At 32.2% G+C, this 20,007-nt stretch overlaps 1 protein-coding gene across 3 annotated transcripts in view; it reads left to right on the forward strand.

Annotated features, from left to right (window-relative positions):
- The window catches only part of LOC115883302 (protein vestigial), an 86,774-nt gene that overhangs the window by 21,840 nt on the left and 44,927 nt on the right, over nt 1-20,007 (forward strand). Inside the window, exon 1 of one of the 3 annotated variants that reach the window (XM_030901646.1) lies at nt 12,815-13,090. The exons of 1 other annotated variant lie outside the window; for it this stretch is intronic. In XM_030901646.1, the coding sequence (XP_030757506.1) occupies nt 13,040-13,090 (51 nt within the window). In that variant the 5' untranslated portion in view covers nt 12,815-13,039. Of the gene's footprint in view, nt 1-12,814; nt 13,091-20,007 lie in introns of those variants that run through there. One more of the 3 variants, XM_030901647.1, reaches the window with a different exon arrangement.

A 20,007-nucleotide genomic window follows, 5' to 3' on the forward strand; every position in this document is an offset into this window, starting at 1 on the left:
ATAAATAGTTAAGAGAGCTTTTGTATTTATCTTTCAGTTATTTTATTTCAAAGCTCTTCAGATCGTATTTATTTATCTAAAGAGGCCGACAAACGAACATGCAAAAAAGCGCTTAAGCTCTAGGGACGGCGTATTTGCGGCTGATGGGCTGCAACCTGTCAATTTGCCACTTGAATGGCAGATTCATGTCGTCGTCGTAAATCAGTAGCGCAGCCTATTAGTACCTACTAGTAGTAATTAGAAGGTAACAGGATTTAGAGTAGCTCGTTTTTTATCTTTATTTAGGCCATAATAGGATATAAAATGTTTTTAAAGCTGAAAAATAAAGTTTTAAAAAAAGAGCAAATAATTGGGTAAAATATATTTCGTAAAAATCTATGGAGAAAATAAATTTTACTGTGTAGGTACATCATATCAACACATCGGAGTAAATTAAATTTGGAAAATTTAAATATTTACTTAAAAATTCCTCATGCGTATGAACCTGAAAAATTTTGATTCATCATCATCATAATTTTCATTTTATTCGACCATTTCCAATTATGGTGTAGCCTCCCTCACATACTCTCTTTGTAGTTGAGTCCATTGTCGTCTATTTTTGGCTATGCGGGCCCAAGTTATCCCTGCTAATTTCCTAACATCATGGTACCATCTCAAGTTCGGTCTTCTTCTAGGTTTCTTAATTCCTCGTGGGTATCATGCTGTAATTTTAGTAATCCATCTGTTGGCCGTCCTTCTTGCTAGGTGTCCTGCCCATTGCCATTTGAGGGATTTGACTCTGTGGATGACATCTATTATCTAGGTCTTTTGTCGTATCCACTCTATTCTTTTACGGTCCTGTTGGTTATTTCCAGCATATTTCGTTCCATTGAGCGTTGTGCGACCTGCAGTTTCCTTATGATGTTCGTTTTAAAGGTCCAGGTTTCGCATGCATAATAGGTCATGACTGTTAGTACACATTGGTCGAATGTTTCTTTTAGATAGAGTGGCATTCAAGATTTGAATATGATTGAGTTTCTTCCATAAGTACTCCATGTTAATTTAATTCTTCTGTTGATTTCTGGTAGTAGAGATCCTAGGCTGTGTATTAGTTGTCCCAAAATATATTCTCCTACTATTTCCAGTGTTGTGTTATTTATTTGAACGTCTTTTCTTTCCACTAGTTTGTTACATAACTTTAGTTTTTGCTAAATTAATTTTGAGACTCACTTTATTGCTGACTGTATTTAGTTTATTAATTTGTGCTTGTAGTTCTTCAGGACTATTGGCAGTTAGGACTATGTTATCAGCGAATCTCAGATGGTTAGATATTCATAGATAACTTGAAACATAGATAATAATTAGTTGAATTAGTAAACAAAACTTTTTTATTGCATTAAAAATGCTCTATACTTTTTGGTAAACTTAACGTATTTCAGTTGCGAGGAAAATAATTATCTCAATAAAGGAAATGCAAGGACAACCGCGTAGTTCTTGATACTACTCTCGGACAAATTAAATCAAAACACTAAGAATGGAACTTGAATTAGTTTTAATTGTTTTAGGAATCGCTGAAGGTAATTGATTCTTTCTACGATTCGTAAAAAAACATTAATTCTACACATGCATTGAGAAAAACAATATTATTCATGACTCGATCTTCTATTTCCTAGATTTGTCTTTAGAGAAAAAAAGTGTAGATATATAATTACGAACGGGTTTTTTTGCTTTTTGATGGGTGGAAATATTGAACATAATATATGCAACACTATACACTATAGAGGGTGACAGTTTAAAAAGTAGCAATCGGGAATACTTCTTAGATAAAAATACTATTAGGAAGATCTGAAAATACATATCGGGGAATTGGAGATGAAACTTTGGGTTTCATGATGTGTAGGTATTCGAGATTTTTATGACAAAATTTTTTGTTGGAGAAAAAGTCAAAATTAGTAGATTTTTTTTAACGCGAATATCTCAAAAACTGGTCCCAGGTACGATTTTTCATTTTCCTATAAGACTGATGATAGCAGGCAACTAGCTTTAAGACGATATGACAAATGAAACGCTTTATTTTGGGTCAATCCACACCCCCCATCCACATCCCTTTGTGGAAAAATTGCTTGACGTGTACCGTATGATCGAAAAAAAAACGACGTTCAGTTGGCTTGGAAATGGACATGACATTTCCACATAATTTTACATATAAAATGACAGCGATCCTCATTTCATAGCCATCGCTGACGCCTTTTTTTCGACTATACTGTATTTGAGGCCTTTCTGGTAAGTATTTTCCCCCTAAAGGCTGGTTCAAACCTTTCAGTCTCATTGAAGCAGTGAGATTGAACTGAATTATCTGATTCAGTGTGGCACGTTTCATTTTGCTAGTTGAATACAGTTGGTCTAGATCTTTTTTTGAACTCCTAAACATAAAATTACAACCAGTTGTTAGAATATGAGTTACGAAATATTCTGATGTAACGAAAATGACGAAAATTTCGTAGACGGTGTGTGAGGCAGTGGATATTAAGCAGAAATAAATGGGGTGCTAATGAAACTATTAGTGAAAAAATTCGAATTGGAAGCCATTTTTTCAATACTTGCCTGAAAACTTAGAAAACTGAACAACAAATTTATACATTCTCATAGTTTAGTTTGTATTAATTGTTCAGTCAAAATGGCAGACAAAAATAGAACTCTCAGTTTACTGAAAGTATGATATATTGAGGCAGCCCGGTAGCGTAGAGGTACAGGCTCTCGTCTACCAATCTCAAGGTGTGGGTTCGATTCCCACACCCGGCATTTTATCAGCCGACTATTTTTATTAAAATAAAAATAGTTTGGGTACCTAGGTCTACTCAGCCTTAAATGAGTACTTGGGATTCACAATCCTGAGGTAATAATAGGCGGTTGAAGCGTAGTGCTAGCCACATTACCTTCCTTATATACCGAACGGCTCTAGTATAGCAAGCTGTACCTTGCTACTCCCAAGGCGTTAAAACGCTATATACGGGAGCTATTATTATTATTATATATTGATCAGTTTCTCTGAAAACGTTTATTCTCTCGCTATTAATCAGACTGCTTTGTGAAACTGACTGATGAGAACCAGGGTTCCTAGATGAAATTTTGCAAATTTCCTAGATCACTGTTTCAACATTTTCTAGAATTCCTTAACTTATAACAATCTCAAAATATCTAATGCAACATTGTCAATAATATTAATAGTTACTACAATAGTTAGCGTTAGAAGTTTTGTCTATATTATCTTAAATAACTCAAAGAATCCCTATCAAAAATATTCTTATTAATAAAAAATATGTTCTTAAAAGCTTTTTTTTCCGATATTATAAGAAATGCCAAATTTGGTAATTTTTTAAGTACAATTATCACTAAATTTCGTGTAAAATTATATTTTCTAAAATGTATTTACCTCTCCAATTTTCCTTCCATATACTTTTTCTTCTCTTAAATATATTGATTTTGAAACTAAAAGAATTTCGGACTTCCATTGTCTTTATTTATTTTGCTTACACAATGTTTCGGTCAGAAGTATCACTGACTGTTATCAAGTGAGATCTAATCTAAATCCTAAAACTCCTGAGCTTATATACTTGAGTCGAGCATTTACCCAATTAGAAGAATATTTATTTTCTTTGGATCTAGGAAAAATTCTCTAGACCTATGGTGAGAACCCACCTTAAGGGATTGTAACTAATCTGTTTTATTCAAAAATAGGATTTAGAAAAATGCGTGGAAAAAAAATCTTTATATTTAATGATATTATCTCTTTTAGGCTTCTTATAAATAAATAGTTTTAAATGCACATTACGCATACCTAGCATTTGAGAGAAGAAAAAAGAAACGCTCAACTATTTCCTAGACTTACTCTTATAGAAAAAAAACACAGCTACGAACAACTAATCCTAGATGTTATTGTGGTATCCACCGAACCCAAACAACGAGTTATCCGATTGTTACGGGGTATAATCAGAGTGCGATACGCGTTCATTAAATGAAGAGTGAGGTTCGTTTGACCAACCAGAGTTAAGCCAATACTACCTCAGATACCGAGGCTGTAATATACAAGTTTCGAGTAGACGTGACGTAATCTAGCGGAAGTTTTTTTGTTTTGTATGATTTGAGGTCGTATATAACAAAGCAAAATATACAGAACTGAAAGTTAGGTATACACTAATTGCGTGGGTAAACCAAAAGGACAGCAGCACTTAGACCCTTTGGATTTCCTGTACAACTGACCAAAGTTGTACAAGAAATCCAAAGGGTCTAAGTGCTGCTTAATGGGGAACCGGTGTTTCGGCGTAGCTGGGCTTTTGCTCTAGAACAGAATGTAGAACTCACTGATGTGAGCAGCCACAGTAGGCAGGTCTTACGATAGCGTTAGAGCGCTTACACCGGCAAAATTGGTGCCGGTGCTGGAATTGATTGCAATATAAATAAATTAACAGCTCCTTCACATGTACATTGATCCGGTAAACTAGTCGGTCCGACTGCATAGGCCGGCAACTACAATAGAATTAATACAATTTTTGGCACCGATTTTGTCGGTTACTGTTCTTTACTCTTCTCGTTACTTCGCATCATCCTTCCTTCTTTATTACTTCATTTTTTCATTATTATGTGATATTTCATTATTTGCAATTGCTTGTTTTCCTTTATTATTTCTTGATGTTTTGCGGGGCCTTGCTCAGCCACTGGCTATCAAGATTCTAAAAGTATTATCGGCATTCTCGTTTGGTCCAGAGTCAGCATTGGAAATGCCCAAATGTATCTTGATCAGGGGAAAAGCAGAATGTCCACTTGAGAAACAGAAAGGGGCACAGGTACAGCAAGGCCTTTATCCAAGGATCTAATTCTAAAACCATAAAGGAACTGCTAATACTTAGCAGGAATAAAGTGTGGATTATAACATGTCAAGTTTTACCTGAAGAAAGCTCAACTTGTATTAAGGAAGTCTGCGTACAGGCTGCATACTCTCTCATATAAAAATAGAAATTAAAAACTAAGTCTCCAGCGAGTTAATGCCAAATATTGGATTACAGCAGGGTTGCTGTCTATCCCCAACGCTCTTCAAAATATTTTTAGAAAAGACGCTGCTACAATGGAAACGGAAATGTAGCCATATGGGTATCCCGTTAAACGGCAACACCATCTATACTTTAAGTTTTGCAGATGACTAAGTAGTACTGGCGCAAGACTACGACGATCTCGAGAATATGATCAGAAAGCTAATCGAAGATTACAGCAAATGGGGATTGGTAGTAAACTTAGATAAGACGGAATATATGTGCTTCGGCGGATTCCAAGAAAATCTCCCCCTTGAAAACGGTCAAAATGTTAATGGCTGCATAAATTATAAATACTTTGGAGTCAAAATTTCAAGGGATGGCACTCTTGAGAAAGCCATTAGGGACATTAAATAATTAATTGGAAAATCAAAATTTCATGATTTTTAAAACATCTTATTGCTTTAAAAACGAAATAAACCAATAACCAAAATTCCTTATTAAAATAATGCATTCCTTAATTTATTCATAGTAAATGTATAAAGTGACCACCATTCATTTCAATGCAGACATCTACTCTTCTTCTCCAAGATCTGCGTACTTCGTGGAATATCCTTGGTGTTTGTCCGAAGTAGAAATCTAGTGGATTATTTCGTTTTTTAAAGCAATAAGACATTTTAAAAATCAGAAAATTTTGATTGTTTATTTGATAACTACTTGGTTACTTTTGAACCGCCATAACTTTCATAAGTTTATGTTGATACCAACCCATCAGAGCAAACTCTTTGCCTTCAATTTTCTCGAAAACCATCGCTCTGGGCGATGTGCAACAAGAGTACCTTTTTTGTAGGAAAAAGTATGTAGTTTTCAAAAAATGAACCCACGTTGCAAAAAGAAAACCTCTAAGAAGTTATTCACGAAACAACCCCCTACCCTTGCAAAAACTACTTTTCCAAATAATTTTTCAGTATCACCATTTGATTTAGGGTCAAAATTTATGGCAAAGCATTTTTTTTCGAAATTTTATCTCGTTTTTTAAGACTCCAATTTCAAAACAACTTTTTTTTTAAATTCACCCTTTCAGTGCCCCTAACTCCCTTAATATGCATTTTCCGCCCTATATTTATAGGAACTTTTTTTACTATTTTTAGGAGTACTATCACCCCCTGATTTTTTTTACACCATTTCAATGACACCCTGTATGCTGCATACTCTGCAACAAAGATCCTGATACAGCGGAACACATAATATATCACTGCGAGGCTCTGGATCGCAAGCAATACTTTCTAAGTGTTAAAGCAAGGCTAGAATCGGAGGAACTATCCTCCCATCTTATCAAGGACACAGATATATGACAGATGAAATACGTCTAGGTGTAATGGACTATTTGGCAATTTATCCGTTTTTCTTAAAATCTAAGGACTTTAGGCTAAAAAACGAGCCGCGGCTTTAGTTTTAAGGAAGTATTAGCAGAGTCCGATAAAACCCGTCCAGCGGTACCAGGAACCTGTCGCAAAGAGAAAGAAATTCAACTTCGCCTATCTGTGTCGGTCGCGTTTCGATTCCGCGAATCTTTTCCTGTTTGTACGCGCGCCGTGTCCAATATTAAGTATATCCTGGCAGGTGGAACTCATACTGGTCAAGTATGCGTTAGTTTGCCAAAACGGGGAAGGGGTGATTTCTAGGCGTATGGCACGGAAATAAAATCAGTAACCATACCAACAGGCGTGTTCTTTATGCAGGGTCCGACAGGCATATTTGTAAACGAGGTCCATGATCGCGATTCGGTTCTAGGCCGAACGATACCGTTTAAACAGCATACGATATCGCAAACTTCTCTGATAAATAGCATCCGTGATTCCAAATTTTAACTGCTTAACACCTCTTATAAACAGCAAACGACATCGCGAAATTTGTCAACGGGTTGCTCGTAATCAGCATTCAGGATCGCACATTTTGTTTGTCAACGCAAATTAAACGAGCCAAAAATCAAAAAGGGGTATTTTCAAGCGGCCTCCCCTTCTAATACCTACGTATATTGTTGCTTAACTTTGGTGATCGTACGAAAAAATACACGTCAACTTGCTGTTGATTTATAAAAATTTCGATTATTATAGAGAATATAAAGTAAAACCTAAAATCGCGTGTGTCGAAAAATCAAGTAACAAATAAAAAATAAATAAATATAAACATAATATATATATATATATATATATATATATATATACTATATATATATATATATATATATATATATATATATATATATATATATATGTAAAGTACTTAAAACAAAACTTAAAACAAAATAGAGATATTTAATAAATACCTAACTTTTCTTACCTTTTCCCAGTGTTGCTTAAAAATCGATAAATTTGCAATCCCTAGCCTGAACTCACACTGGTTATATATCTAGAGAATCAAAATGGCTAACCAGATAAGCAGTTGTAAGTGGACTGCAGAATTGCAATACTCCAATAAAGGAGTAAAACGGACAAACGAGTGAGCAGGACCAATAACAAATAAACTTTCTCTATCTTCAATTTTTTTTGTTAAAACGGCGCCTACTCGGATGACAACCATCGATTTGCCAGTAAAAGGTATTATTAAAATGGAGATTCATTAATACAGGTGAGGTAACAAGACATTCATTCAGTGACAAAGATTCATTTTGGCAAGTTCAAATCCATTATTATTTTTCTTGGTATATTGGTAAGATATCAAATTGGAGATAGTAAAGTTGAAAAAATTGGGACGAAGTGTCTGTACTACGAAGAGTTTCCTATGAAAGTGAGTATTTCTTTTATCTTTTGTGGAGATGAAAGATTAAAGATCACTTCGATCTTCTTCGGAGTCCAGTCTTAAAAACTTAAATATTTCAACTCAGGTTTACAAAAGGGGCAGTTTACTTTTGATATTAATAAAACCTAGCTTCTTGCAGTCTGTTGAAAACTGTTCCTAAAAGTTTAAAGTAATTAAACTGAAGTTGGAATTTCAAAATTTGAAATATTTTATTTTGTTCACTCTTATGTCTCTTCGCCTGATCTTGGTTTTTATTTAGGTCAAATATTTTGTCTTTCTTTAGTCTAAAAGAATACGTTTCTGACAGAACTTTTCCATAGCAAAGGACAAAAAATTCGTCAGATATGCCTCCTTATATCTAAAACAGATAAAAAGAAACAATTCTTATCGCATTTCAATGTTCGACATAAGGAAATGTCCTATCAGATAGGTGTTGTTTACCTGTATATTATACGTCACATATTTACTATATAATATGTACGTCATATTGTCAAGTATAGACAAACTAACAGAGGTATTTCAACAACAAAATTCATAATTTATTATAAATATTTTAATATGCTAATATTATATTAGGAATATCAAGTTAAAATGATAAATTAAAATATATTAAAAATCATTTTTTCAATCTTCTTCTTCAAGTGTCATGTTCCTAGTGAACGTTGACGACTGCCATGTGAACAACATCTCTGTATCGCTCTCGATCTTGCACTACATGGAGTAATTCATCCGCATTCAAGCCTGTCCATTGCCGCAAGTTCCTCAACCACGAAAGTCTCTTGCGCCCAATCCACTTCTTTCCCTCTCATTTTTTCCATAGCAACTGTTAAAATTGCCTTATATCTATCAAAAATGGTAGATTAATAGTAATTTTACCGCAAGGGTAGATTAAATGATACCTTAACAGCGAGGATAGGTTAAACACTTTATTTCTTCTCGTACGTTTTTAATTGCTTCCATTTTTGAAAATTTTTGTGTTCCTTTTCATAAGTTATTCGGGATTTAAATGGAAGTAGTTTGGATTTGGCGTTTGTCGCCTCAGCCTGAATATCTGTTGGCAACTTACTTATTTCGTTTTGAGCCATTTCTGGCTCCAATTCAATCAGCAATCGACACGAAAGGGAATTAAAAAATTGTTTTATACACGACGATAAAATTACATTATCTATTAAAATACCATTTTATCGTCTTGTATAAAAAATAACTATTTGACCAAATGCGTATACTCACATCTTCAGGAACGTAGCAAACGAAAACATGTCACATCTGTATCATCAGTATTTGTATTTATTATCTCTTACTTTATGGGTAGTAACCACCACCATAGTTCTTGCGGCTTGCGGTTCTCACGGAGCGCGTCATCCTCAAGGAAAAACCCTTACCTGACCTGTGTCAGTCCCTATACATGTGGGAAAGTCGGCGGCTATCTCTGGACATTCCTCCGCGGACAGATAATGGTTTATGCCGGACAATCGCGAGCGGCGATTGTTTTTCGGTCTGCGGCCGCTGTCCAGCTGAGGCCGGGGCCTTGATGAATAGACTGGGAACAAAAACGAGTCAGTTGTCGAAATTAGAAGTCCGGGAAGCGGCGAACCGATTTGGGCGCCTCGGAATGCTTTGACAAGACCGACGGTACAATGCCACTGTCGCGCGGATGGACGAGACCAAATTACGCTAATTTGAGGGTTTAAAAGGGCCGGAGGACTTTTGCCAATGCTGAAAATGCCGCTGGATGATACTGGTCAAGCGTTAATGTGGATACTAGCCTTGTATATGAATTTATATAAACAAGGATACTAGGGATATTTCGATACTAGTTAGCACGAGTACTCGTCACTTTTGTTGCGAAAACCATTTACTTTGAGCACTTTAGTGTTAGGTACTAATCTGATTTGATCTGATCGATAGAAGGAGTACAACCCCAGAGCATTATAGCGCATAAACTGTATTGGATTTCTTGTACAAGATAGCTCTCGGCTGTATATCGGAAAGTATTAGCCGTAGGGCCTGCGGAAAAAATATTTAAACCTAAAAAAGCTATGTAGGCCAGTCAAATAAGATCTATTATAATAGGTCAGTAAACGTAGCCGAGTATTATATGTAAATTTGAAAAAAATTAGTAACGAACCAATCTCAATGGGATAATGTATAATTTATTAAATAAAGTTATTGTTAAAAAAATTATTATTAAATAAAATCTGCTATGACGTTATCCTGAGCGTCATTTTTGTTCTCAACCTCAACTAAAATACAAAAGTTTGTGCAACTGATTACACTGACCACACTTTGAAGAATAATTAAGACCCGGTTTTCTACAACGAGGAACGAGGGTGGCTCATTAGCATATTTGGATAAAGTATTTTTTTGAAGACTGCCGCAGATGCAGTCGAAAGCTATGGAGCCAACCACTCTTGACCACGGCCTAACAGCCCGCAAAAACCGTTATTAGTTATTTTTTTAGGAATATATAATTTGGTACCACACACTTGGTATATCTAGTCAAATTGTCGTTATGAACCGCATGTTATACAATTTCAAATAAATCATATGCGAAAATGTCAAAAGTTGACATATGATATGTCATTCCATTCTGGGTATCTATCGAACTATCGAACAAAGTAGAAAAATACCGAGTGTGCTATTTAAAAATCAAAAGTTGTAGTCATTTCCGGTGAAACAGGAAATGTCCAAAAACAATTGAATACGCCAATCAATCCTAATTTATGTCATATACTAACATACCAAATTTCGTTTTTTTATCTGAAAAAATAAAAAAAAAGTTATAGCGGTGAGCCACTTTTGGGACGCACCCGGTATAGACGTGTTTCTGGGGCTGAAATATACTACCCCCAAAAATGTTTACACTTATTTAAGACTCACCCTTATACACAGACCTCATTATACACAGTTAAAAAATAAATCGAAAATAAATTGTAGTTATCAGCAGAGCTGTTCCGAGGAATGTTGTACGGTCCTTGTCCCTCTCCTGGTTACGATTACTAAATAATAGTCGATCATCTCACGTTTTGTTACTTTGTTACTGGATGGATTGTAAGAAGCAGGTTTATCGTGGAATACGTTTTTGGTCCTGTTCCAGAAACGGAACAGGAACGTGACAGAACTGTTACTAAAAATTCGTTCTTTTTACAATCTCGTAATGTATAACTGTTGGGTTAGTCGATAGCCTTCCGAAATAAGGTATTTCTGTATCGTACACGCCAATCAGATCAGAACATAAAACGGGCAACGTTAAATTATGCTAATGGAATGTGTAAAAAATAGTCATGTAGGTTTATTAAAATTGTTTCTAAGGAATGCGGTAACCACTTGAAACATAAGTACCTGTTTGATATCAACTAGTTTATTATACTGGCGCGTTATATGCCGTATAAATCTTTATATATCGTTTCAATATTTTTATGAATTAATCGTAAAACACGGGATGTATTAGTAAAATTATTTTAATTAGGTACTCAATGCATTAAAATAATGTAAAAAAATATATACAGGGTGAGTCTTAAATAAGTGCAAATATTTTCAGGGCTGGTAGATCTCGATAAAGGAGACATATTTTCTCTTTACCGTTTTTCAAATAAGCGTAGTCCAAAATAACCGAGGTATTTTACTTCCGAAAAAAAATTAAAATTTTGAGAACCACCGGATCTTTTCTGTTTTTTTTTCTTGTAAATTTAATCTACCTAATATTACGTATTTTGCCATATTATAAAAAAAATATTTTTTTGTTTTTTAACTAAAAAAAAATTCTTTTTAAAAAATTCCAAATTTAATTTTTTTTTTTCGCCAAAAAACTTCATAATCGTATTTCTAGGGTCAAAATATACTATCCCTAAAGATATTTGCACTTATTTATGACTCACCCTGTATACCGGGTGCGTCTGAAAAGTGGCTCGCCCCTATAACTTTTTTAATTTTTCAGATAAAAAAAGGATATTTGGTATGGTAGTATAGGTACGAGGGTATGACATAAATTAGGATTGGTCTTTCACCGGAAATAAGGACAACTTTTGATTTTTAAATGACACCCTCGGTATTTTTTTACTTTATTCGATAGAAAATGACACTCTGAATAGAATGACATATCATATGTCAACTTTTGACATTTCCTCGTATGTTTTATTTGAAATTGTAACATGGCGGTTCATAACGACAATTTGTCTCGAAATACCAAGTGTGTGGTATCAAAACATTCGTAAAAAATGCCTTTTCCAAATACGCTAATGAGCCACCCTCGTTCCATTTGAAAAAATTGAGATATGATTAAAAAAACGATTTGGGCATATTTTAAATGGCCAGGATAAGACGCGAAAAACAATAGATGCTCAAATTTATTTTTCCAAGGATTCTTGATTAAAAATTAGGGTTTTTAACACAGCCATGGCACACGTTTTTTTTTTGCAAGCGAAAATGTCAAAAGTTAACATATGATATGTCATTCGATTCACAATGTCATTTTCTATTAAACTAAGTAAAAATATACCGAGGGTGCCATTTAAAAATCCAAAGTTGTAGTTATTTCCGGTGAAACAGGAAGTGACCAAAAACAATTGAATACATCAATCAATCCTAATTTATGTCAGATACTGACATACTAAATGTCGCTTTTTTATTTGAAGAAATAAAAAAGTTATAGGGGTGAGCCACTTTTGAGACGCACTCAGTATATTTTTTTTATTTTTATCTAAGAATGGATTTATATTGAACAATATTTTTTTAGATTAATGATAAAAAATTAGTTTGTTAAGTCATTGATATTAGTGACTATAAAGACTATTTAGTTCCTTTGATGATGATTATGAAAAATTAAATTAGTTTTATAAGCAACATTTTTCGGCGATCGGAAGTAATAAATACCAAATCTTAGATAAATCTAACAAGATAAGACCGGTATGGAGTAGATGCCAATTCTACTTTTTTGCTCCTCGATATACGGATATTTTTTCATACCAAAACAAAACGGTTCAAGTGTTTGTGTTGAAACGAGACATCAGTATAGAATTAATATTAGTGCTGTAGTGTCGCGTCGCGTTAGTGATGATTTTTACTGTATTCATGCGAAAGCCGATACATTAGATTTGGACTAGTAATTTTGCATATATTATGTGTGTGCGCCATTTAAAAACGAAATGTTGAGATTGAGAATTATGTGGGATTTTTCGAATTAAATTAATATAAAATATAACTATGTGAGTCGTTCATTTGGTTTTATAAATATGGATAGGAAAATGGAGGAAAAGTTTAACTTTGATGACTGGGTAAGATCAGTAAGTCAGCTAAATACAGTATCACAGATAAAGTCTGTATCACATGGGATTTTATTCTATTTTTAGATTTAGATCAAAATACACCAATTTTTATTTTATTTTTATTTAACTAAAATACAGGGTCGCTGTTAAGTTTGGAGACGGTCGATTATTAAGTAAAATATAGGAGGTACCGCAAAAAGTTAAATACAAAAACGTTATACGATTTTTAAATATCTATTAGCGAGTAATAGGTACACTTAAGTATACAGGGTCGGTCATAAAGTCGTGGTACATAAAAGTTTCATTTTTTTAAATAGAACCCCCTGTATTATTCTTGCATATATCAATTATTCCTGCAATTCTAAGCAAAAATCAAAATGCACATAATGTACCTCAATCTCTCTTTTGAAAATATCACTTAAACAATTTGATATAATTAGGGAATTTCGATATGTTCAGTTTCATTTAACGATGCCATTCTACCGAAACTGTGATACTTAATAATATTTGGCATTAGTTCTCAAGCTAGAATTTATAGATTATAAAATGAGATTATATCAAGTCTGGAAATTTTTGTTTCATAAAGTTTTGTTTAACATTTCAATTCTCCTATTTATCTAATTGTGTAGTACTATTATTGCTTAAAATTGAAGGAAGAATTGAAATATGCAATAATACACAGAGGGCTCCATTTAATAAAATAAAGTTTGTGACCGACCCTGTATACATAGATTTACTAGTAGCCAATAGGCATTTAAAAACTCTATACAACAGTATCTCAGCTTCGACAGAATGGCATCATTAAATGACACTGAACATATCGAAATTATTTAAATCAAATTGTTTAAGCGATATATTCAAAAGTCAATAACTCGGAAACGGTTGGTTTGAGGTACATTGTGTGTATTTCGATTTTTGCTTAGAATTGAAGGAAGAACCGAAATATGCAATAATATACACGGTGTTCCGTTTAAAAAAATTAAACTTTTATTTGCCACGACTTTATGAACGACCCTGTATATTTAAGTTTATTAACCGCTAATAGATATTTATAAATCCTATAACTTTTATATTTAACTTTTTACGGTACCTGCTATATTTTACCTAATAATCGACCGTTTCCATACATAACAGCGACCCTGTATATACAACTGTTTAAAAATAGTATACAATTCAAAAATATGATTTAGTAAGCTTGATCTTCGTGGCAGTTGTTGGTTGCGTCCTTCTTTATCTGCAGTTTGAAGACTTGGTACCTTGGTGGTGTCGATGGCGGTGTTCTTTTTTTTGAATTGGTCTATGTGTGGTTTTTAATACTTTTCCTAACATTTTTATAATTTAATTAATTGTGTTAATACTTTTGGTAACATAGTATATATTGTGGTAGTTTCTGTTGTTAGTTTTTGTGAAAGTTTTTTTGAGTTCTCTTGGCTGTTCTGATGTCTGATTTTCTCCTAGTTTCGTAAGTGTGTGATTGTTAGTTTTTAAAGAAATATTTGTTTTTATTAATTTATTTTTGATTTTGTGTAGAAGAAATATATTATTATGATATTTTATTAGTTGTCTTATGTTTAGTTCTTTTGTTTTTTGGTATACTTTTTCTGTTGGTGTTAGTTTATCTAGGTTAAGTATTATTTTCTTCTAGTTTCGTAAGTGTGTGTTTGTTAGTTTTTAAAGAAATATTTGTTTTTATTAATTTATTTATAATTTTGTGTAGAAGTAATATATTATTATGATATTTTATTGTCTTATGTTTAGTTGTTTTGTTTTTTGGTATATTTCTTCTGTTGGTGTTAGTTTATCTAGGTTAAATATTATTTTTAGTATTTTATTTTGTTGTCTTTGTAGCATGTTTTTCATCAAATTTTATTTCAATTGAGACTTCAGATATTTCTTTTATTTTTTGCTCGTTTAGAGTTACATTTAAGTCTTTTGTTTGCTTTTTTATATTAAATCTTATATGTTATATATATAAAAAATGTACAGCAGTGGTGGCAAGTTACCATCTTGTAGTAGGCCCTATGGAGCTATGCTACTATTGCTTTTTATGTCTCCGATTTTTGCTTTCTGGGGTCAGTTAGTCACATATTTTTTTACTAGGTTGATGTAATTTTAGATGGCCGAAAATTGGTATATTTATTGAAAATTAAAAAAATAAACAACTCTTTCAAATAAGGTTTTCCGAAATTCGACGAATGTCAAATTTGACAGATATTCGACACTAACAGGCAAAATTTTCTGATGTCATTCTTAATATAAATCAAAGCGGAAACTATTGGCACAATCAAATTTTACCTAAGCCAATAAATACATAAAAGTTCCATGTGATACCTACTTTATCTGTGACACAGTATAAATTAACATTTATAAACTTGCTATTTAGTTAAATTAGATAATAAAAAAAAACATACAAAACAGTGAGATTGTGAAAATTTTAATTTATTACAAAAATATCAATCAAATTTATGTTTCAGATTATTGGATAAAATGACTAGAGAAGGAATTACATTAAATTATTTATTCTTATTAGAAATATATTTTAAAGAAATTTCAATTATTATTGACTCAATTTTAACGAACCCAGCAAAGTATTAAGTATATTTTATTCTCTGTATTAAACAAATTAAAAATATTAAACTAAAATCAGCCATTTTGAAACCCTGTTGCGATATTGTCAGTTTTGTTAATTTGCTTCGTCCCCAGTTTTTTTTATTAATATATTTCAAATACGTATCTGATCTTTGACTTTGGCGAAAATAAAATGAAATTTAATTTCCCATAAAACTTATTTTTCTTTCATCAACAAAGTAGGGTTCATCATAAATATTTCTTATTATATGGTAAAAATGTTGATATTTTTATACGGGCTTTAGAGGTTTTAATTGACTATCCTATATATTCCTAATTCCTAATTGACTATCCTACAGTATATCCCTATATATTTAAAAAAAAATGTAGGGCAACAATTTTGACGAGGAATAGTACACTTTAGGTAAAACGAAATCAAAATGTATTAATACAAATATTCTTTTTAAATCGTAATTCACTCTACTACTATCCACTTCTAATTTTCCGTAAAAAATAACTGATTTGAGTTTTCCGCTAAAAGCTGCTAAAGATACATTTTTTACGTTTTTTTTTAAATACATACAGAATGATATAAACTACACCAGATAATACAACAATTGACTAGATTATTATACTAAACTATTATACTATATTATTATTGTTTATTGTACTAGTATTTTTGGTTGAATTGCCTAGACTATTGTACTAGAATTTTTTTAGTAAATTAATATTAATCAATTTAGCAGATAAAAATATTAATTTTGAAGATAATAGAAACATATTTTCTCTTTACCGTTTTTTAAATTACTCCAAAATAACTGAGATATTTTATTAAAAAAAAATGATTTTTTTGGTAAAATTTTGAAAACGACTGAATCTCTTCTAAATTTATAAGAAAGGAAATCCCTTTCTTATAAATTTAATCTATTACCTATATTGCTATATTATCGAGAAATTATGTCTTTTATGTTAAAAACTGAAAAATTTCTACAAATATTTTCAAAAAAATTCCAAATTTTCAATTTCTTTTTCAAATAAAAAAAATGTGAACTAAACTCTTATTTATGATCTTTTTCACACGTATTTCAGTAAGCAGCTTGACATGTTACTATAATCTTAAAACTCCGCCATATTGAATTTGAAATTTTATTACTTTACGGCTCCCATTATGAAAAAGAATGGTAACTTTTAATATATTGCGGGAAATGAATATTAAAACTCTATGCAAATATGTTCATTAAAAATCAGTGTCATTCAGGACATTCTGAAACACTGAAAGTGAAAAGTGAATCTTTTACTATTTACTTATTCTTAATGGGAAATTGGAAGAAAAGTCTAAATTTCTTCAATGATAAGCTCGCTGAATAAACATTTTTATTACATATGAAATAGAAATTTATTACCCTCACATGCCGATGTAACATAAATTACGTTCCTTTATAATTTCCCTATTGCAATTGACAATAAATAATAATATAAATACTAACCCATATCAACAAATTAGAAAACATATGGATATAAAAGGATAATTATTTGAAGAATGTGCTACTAGTTTTATTAGGAAAGAATTTATAAAAATTATTTTGTCAATTATAAAACATCTGCGGTATTTTGGAGAAATAATTCTACATTTCAAGTACTAACTATGTTGTAGTAACTATTTATATTATTCAATTGAAAAATTATGCAGATGGAAGAAAAAATTCACAGATTTTGCAACATGCGCAACCATCATAGGCGTATTGAAAATACCAGACACAAGTCGGCGGTTGTCGACAATCACCTGTTTTTTTTACATTTTATATTAACTTGTGGCGTCATTTGGGAGAGCTCAATAGAAATATAAAAGAACTAAACCTTGTTCGTTGGAAAGCAATTTGACATTTGTGACGTCAGCACTCCGGCAGTCTAACGTAAACGTATCATTGATCGCTATTCACAAATATATTCCAGATACGTATAGTGAAAGTGAACAAGTTTAACGTTCGCAACGTTAAATGATTTTGATGTTTGATTTTTATCGTGATGGTTTTGTGTAAAAGTGAAGAATTTAGTGAGGAAAATATTAATGATGGATATGAACGTGTGCGGATTCGTGATTGGTCACGATCACAGTCACGACACTATGACGGGCTCCTATACCCACGTAGGAGCCCAAAATATGCAAAAAGGGGGTCAGTTTAGCTTAAGTTTAGATTAGGTCTATATTTTTTATTAATGCAAAACCAACTAAAACCTAATTCTAATCTAACCTAAACTCACTTCTTCTTTTGCATATTTCGGGGTATTACCTGGGTATTCCTAGGTTTAACCAATATTCGAACTTAGGTGTAAATTTAAATTTATGGATGGCCCATAAATTTATATTCGCCGTACAAAAAAAAATACTTTTCACCAATTTTCACAATAAAAATTAAAAGTTATAAATCATAATATTTTTTTATAGAAATGAGAGAATAAGGGTGAACGGGGTGCCGCGCCGTTAGACCAAGAAGATACTTGGAATGTAAATGTTAATTTATACTCGAATTGAGTTGCTGTTGTTTGATAATACTTGAATTGAGTTGCTATGTTCTGATAAAAACACGCTTGATTTTTTTTATTTTAGAAATCATACGGGCTATAATAATTAATATGACTATATTAACAATACTTAAATTAAAATTTATTTGAAGGAATGCATTACAATAATTGTAAAACACGTATGTAATAATAACTCGGAATAATATAAATTATTTAAAACTGCTCATCGGCGTTATCGATGTCGGCGTCTTGTCACTTTTATTTAGTCTTGTCAGTATTATTTTATTAGCCGTTTAGGTATAGTTTGATTTCAGATAATGCAGATTTTAATGTGCCATTTATGGTTTTTTTATTGGATTTCTTTTGCATATTTGGTATATTCTATGAAGTGATTTTAAGTGCTCCTGGCCATTTTTCAATTATTAAAATGCCTATTTAAATACATTTAAAATTAATTAATTAGTGTATAATATTTGTATTATGAGTTTGTTTATTTTTTATGAGATGTATTTTTTTCCCATTAAAATAAACATAGCTTACTAAATCACTAGCTAGCCATTTTTAAATACAGGGTGTTAATTAAGTATCTGGCCAAACTTCAGGAGGTGCTTCTTTGAGTGTTTTAAGGTAAAAAGTTCATATAAACATGTGTCCGGAAATGTATAATTTTAAAGATACAGGGATCAAGATGTTTTCTAATAGACCTTTTTTATCCCATAGATCCGTTGGCCGATTTTGTTGAAAGTTCGCCATGTTGTGAACTTTGATAAGTTAGCACTAATTAAATGATAATTATTGTTTACAACAATATTCAAAGGATAAATCTTATCCCAATAAATATTTGGCAACGCCTTGGATTCATGTGTTTTTACGCCTGTTGGCGGTGGAAACCATGCAAGCTTTTTCTTTGGCCAAGTTGTTAATTAAAAAAATAATAATCATAAAAAATATAGGTCCTAATAGCCTAAATTTTAGCAAAATGTATCAGCAGATCCGATGAGATCAGAGTTATTATGTTTTGGAACTTAATGATTTAATTAATTATTCCCTTTAATGCATTTTTACATATTCTACGCGCCAAGAAGAAATATTGCATTAGTCTAAATTTATTATTTATGTGATTCCATGCTTTCACGTATAATTTGCCCCTTGCTTCTCATACGGAAAGAGTTAGATTAAAATAGCCAAACTGTACCTAACAACCCATATGCCTTGACGCATATTCTTTTTTATAATAATACGGACTTTCTTTATCCGCCGGCCCAGACAAACATCCATATCCATAAAATAGTTGTCCCGCCCACACACACACACACACTGATAAATTAATAAGACCTCATTTCGGCCCTCAAACGTCCTTCGATGATCAACGCCGGCTAAACTATCGACTTACGTGTTGACAAGTTGATTAGGCAGGTTATTGAACTCGTGTGGCATCGAGCATGTCGTTTTTTCAAAGATGGGTCCCATATAAACGCGGCCAGAAGTAAAGTCAATACTAAAAATATTTTAAAACAAAAAATATTATTTGTTGTGCGAGTATTGGTTGCATACTATTCACTCAAAACCAATGCATTCATTGACTGCTCCGCTTTAAAAATGAGTACACTTAGCATAAAATAGCATTGCACTGTGTTAAACCCTATGTTCACAGTTAAAATAAAAGCACGGTATAATTTTTAGATGGCATATTAAAAACGTGTTTAAATAATCTGGGAAATCCTATACCTACTTCAGATTTATAAGTATTTCAAGGTTGTTGTTTAGTATTACAAATATATTTTTGTGCCATTTCAATCAATATTTTGGTTTATTCCCAAAATTCAAAAAAAGAAATTTATTAA

The sequence above is a fragment of the Sitophilus oryzae genome, unplaced genomic scaffold (genome assembly GCF_002938485.1).
Source record: "Sitophilus oryzae breed Bouriz unplaced genomic scaffold, Soryzae_2.0 scaffold_1869_pilon_pilon, whole genome shotgun sequence".
NCBI lineage: Eukaryota > Metazoa > Arthropoda > Insecta > Coleoptera > Curculionidae > Sitophilus > Sitophilus oryzae.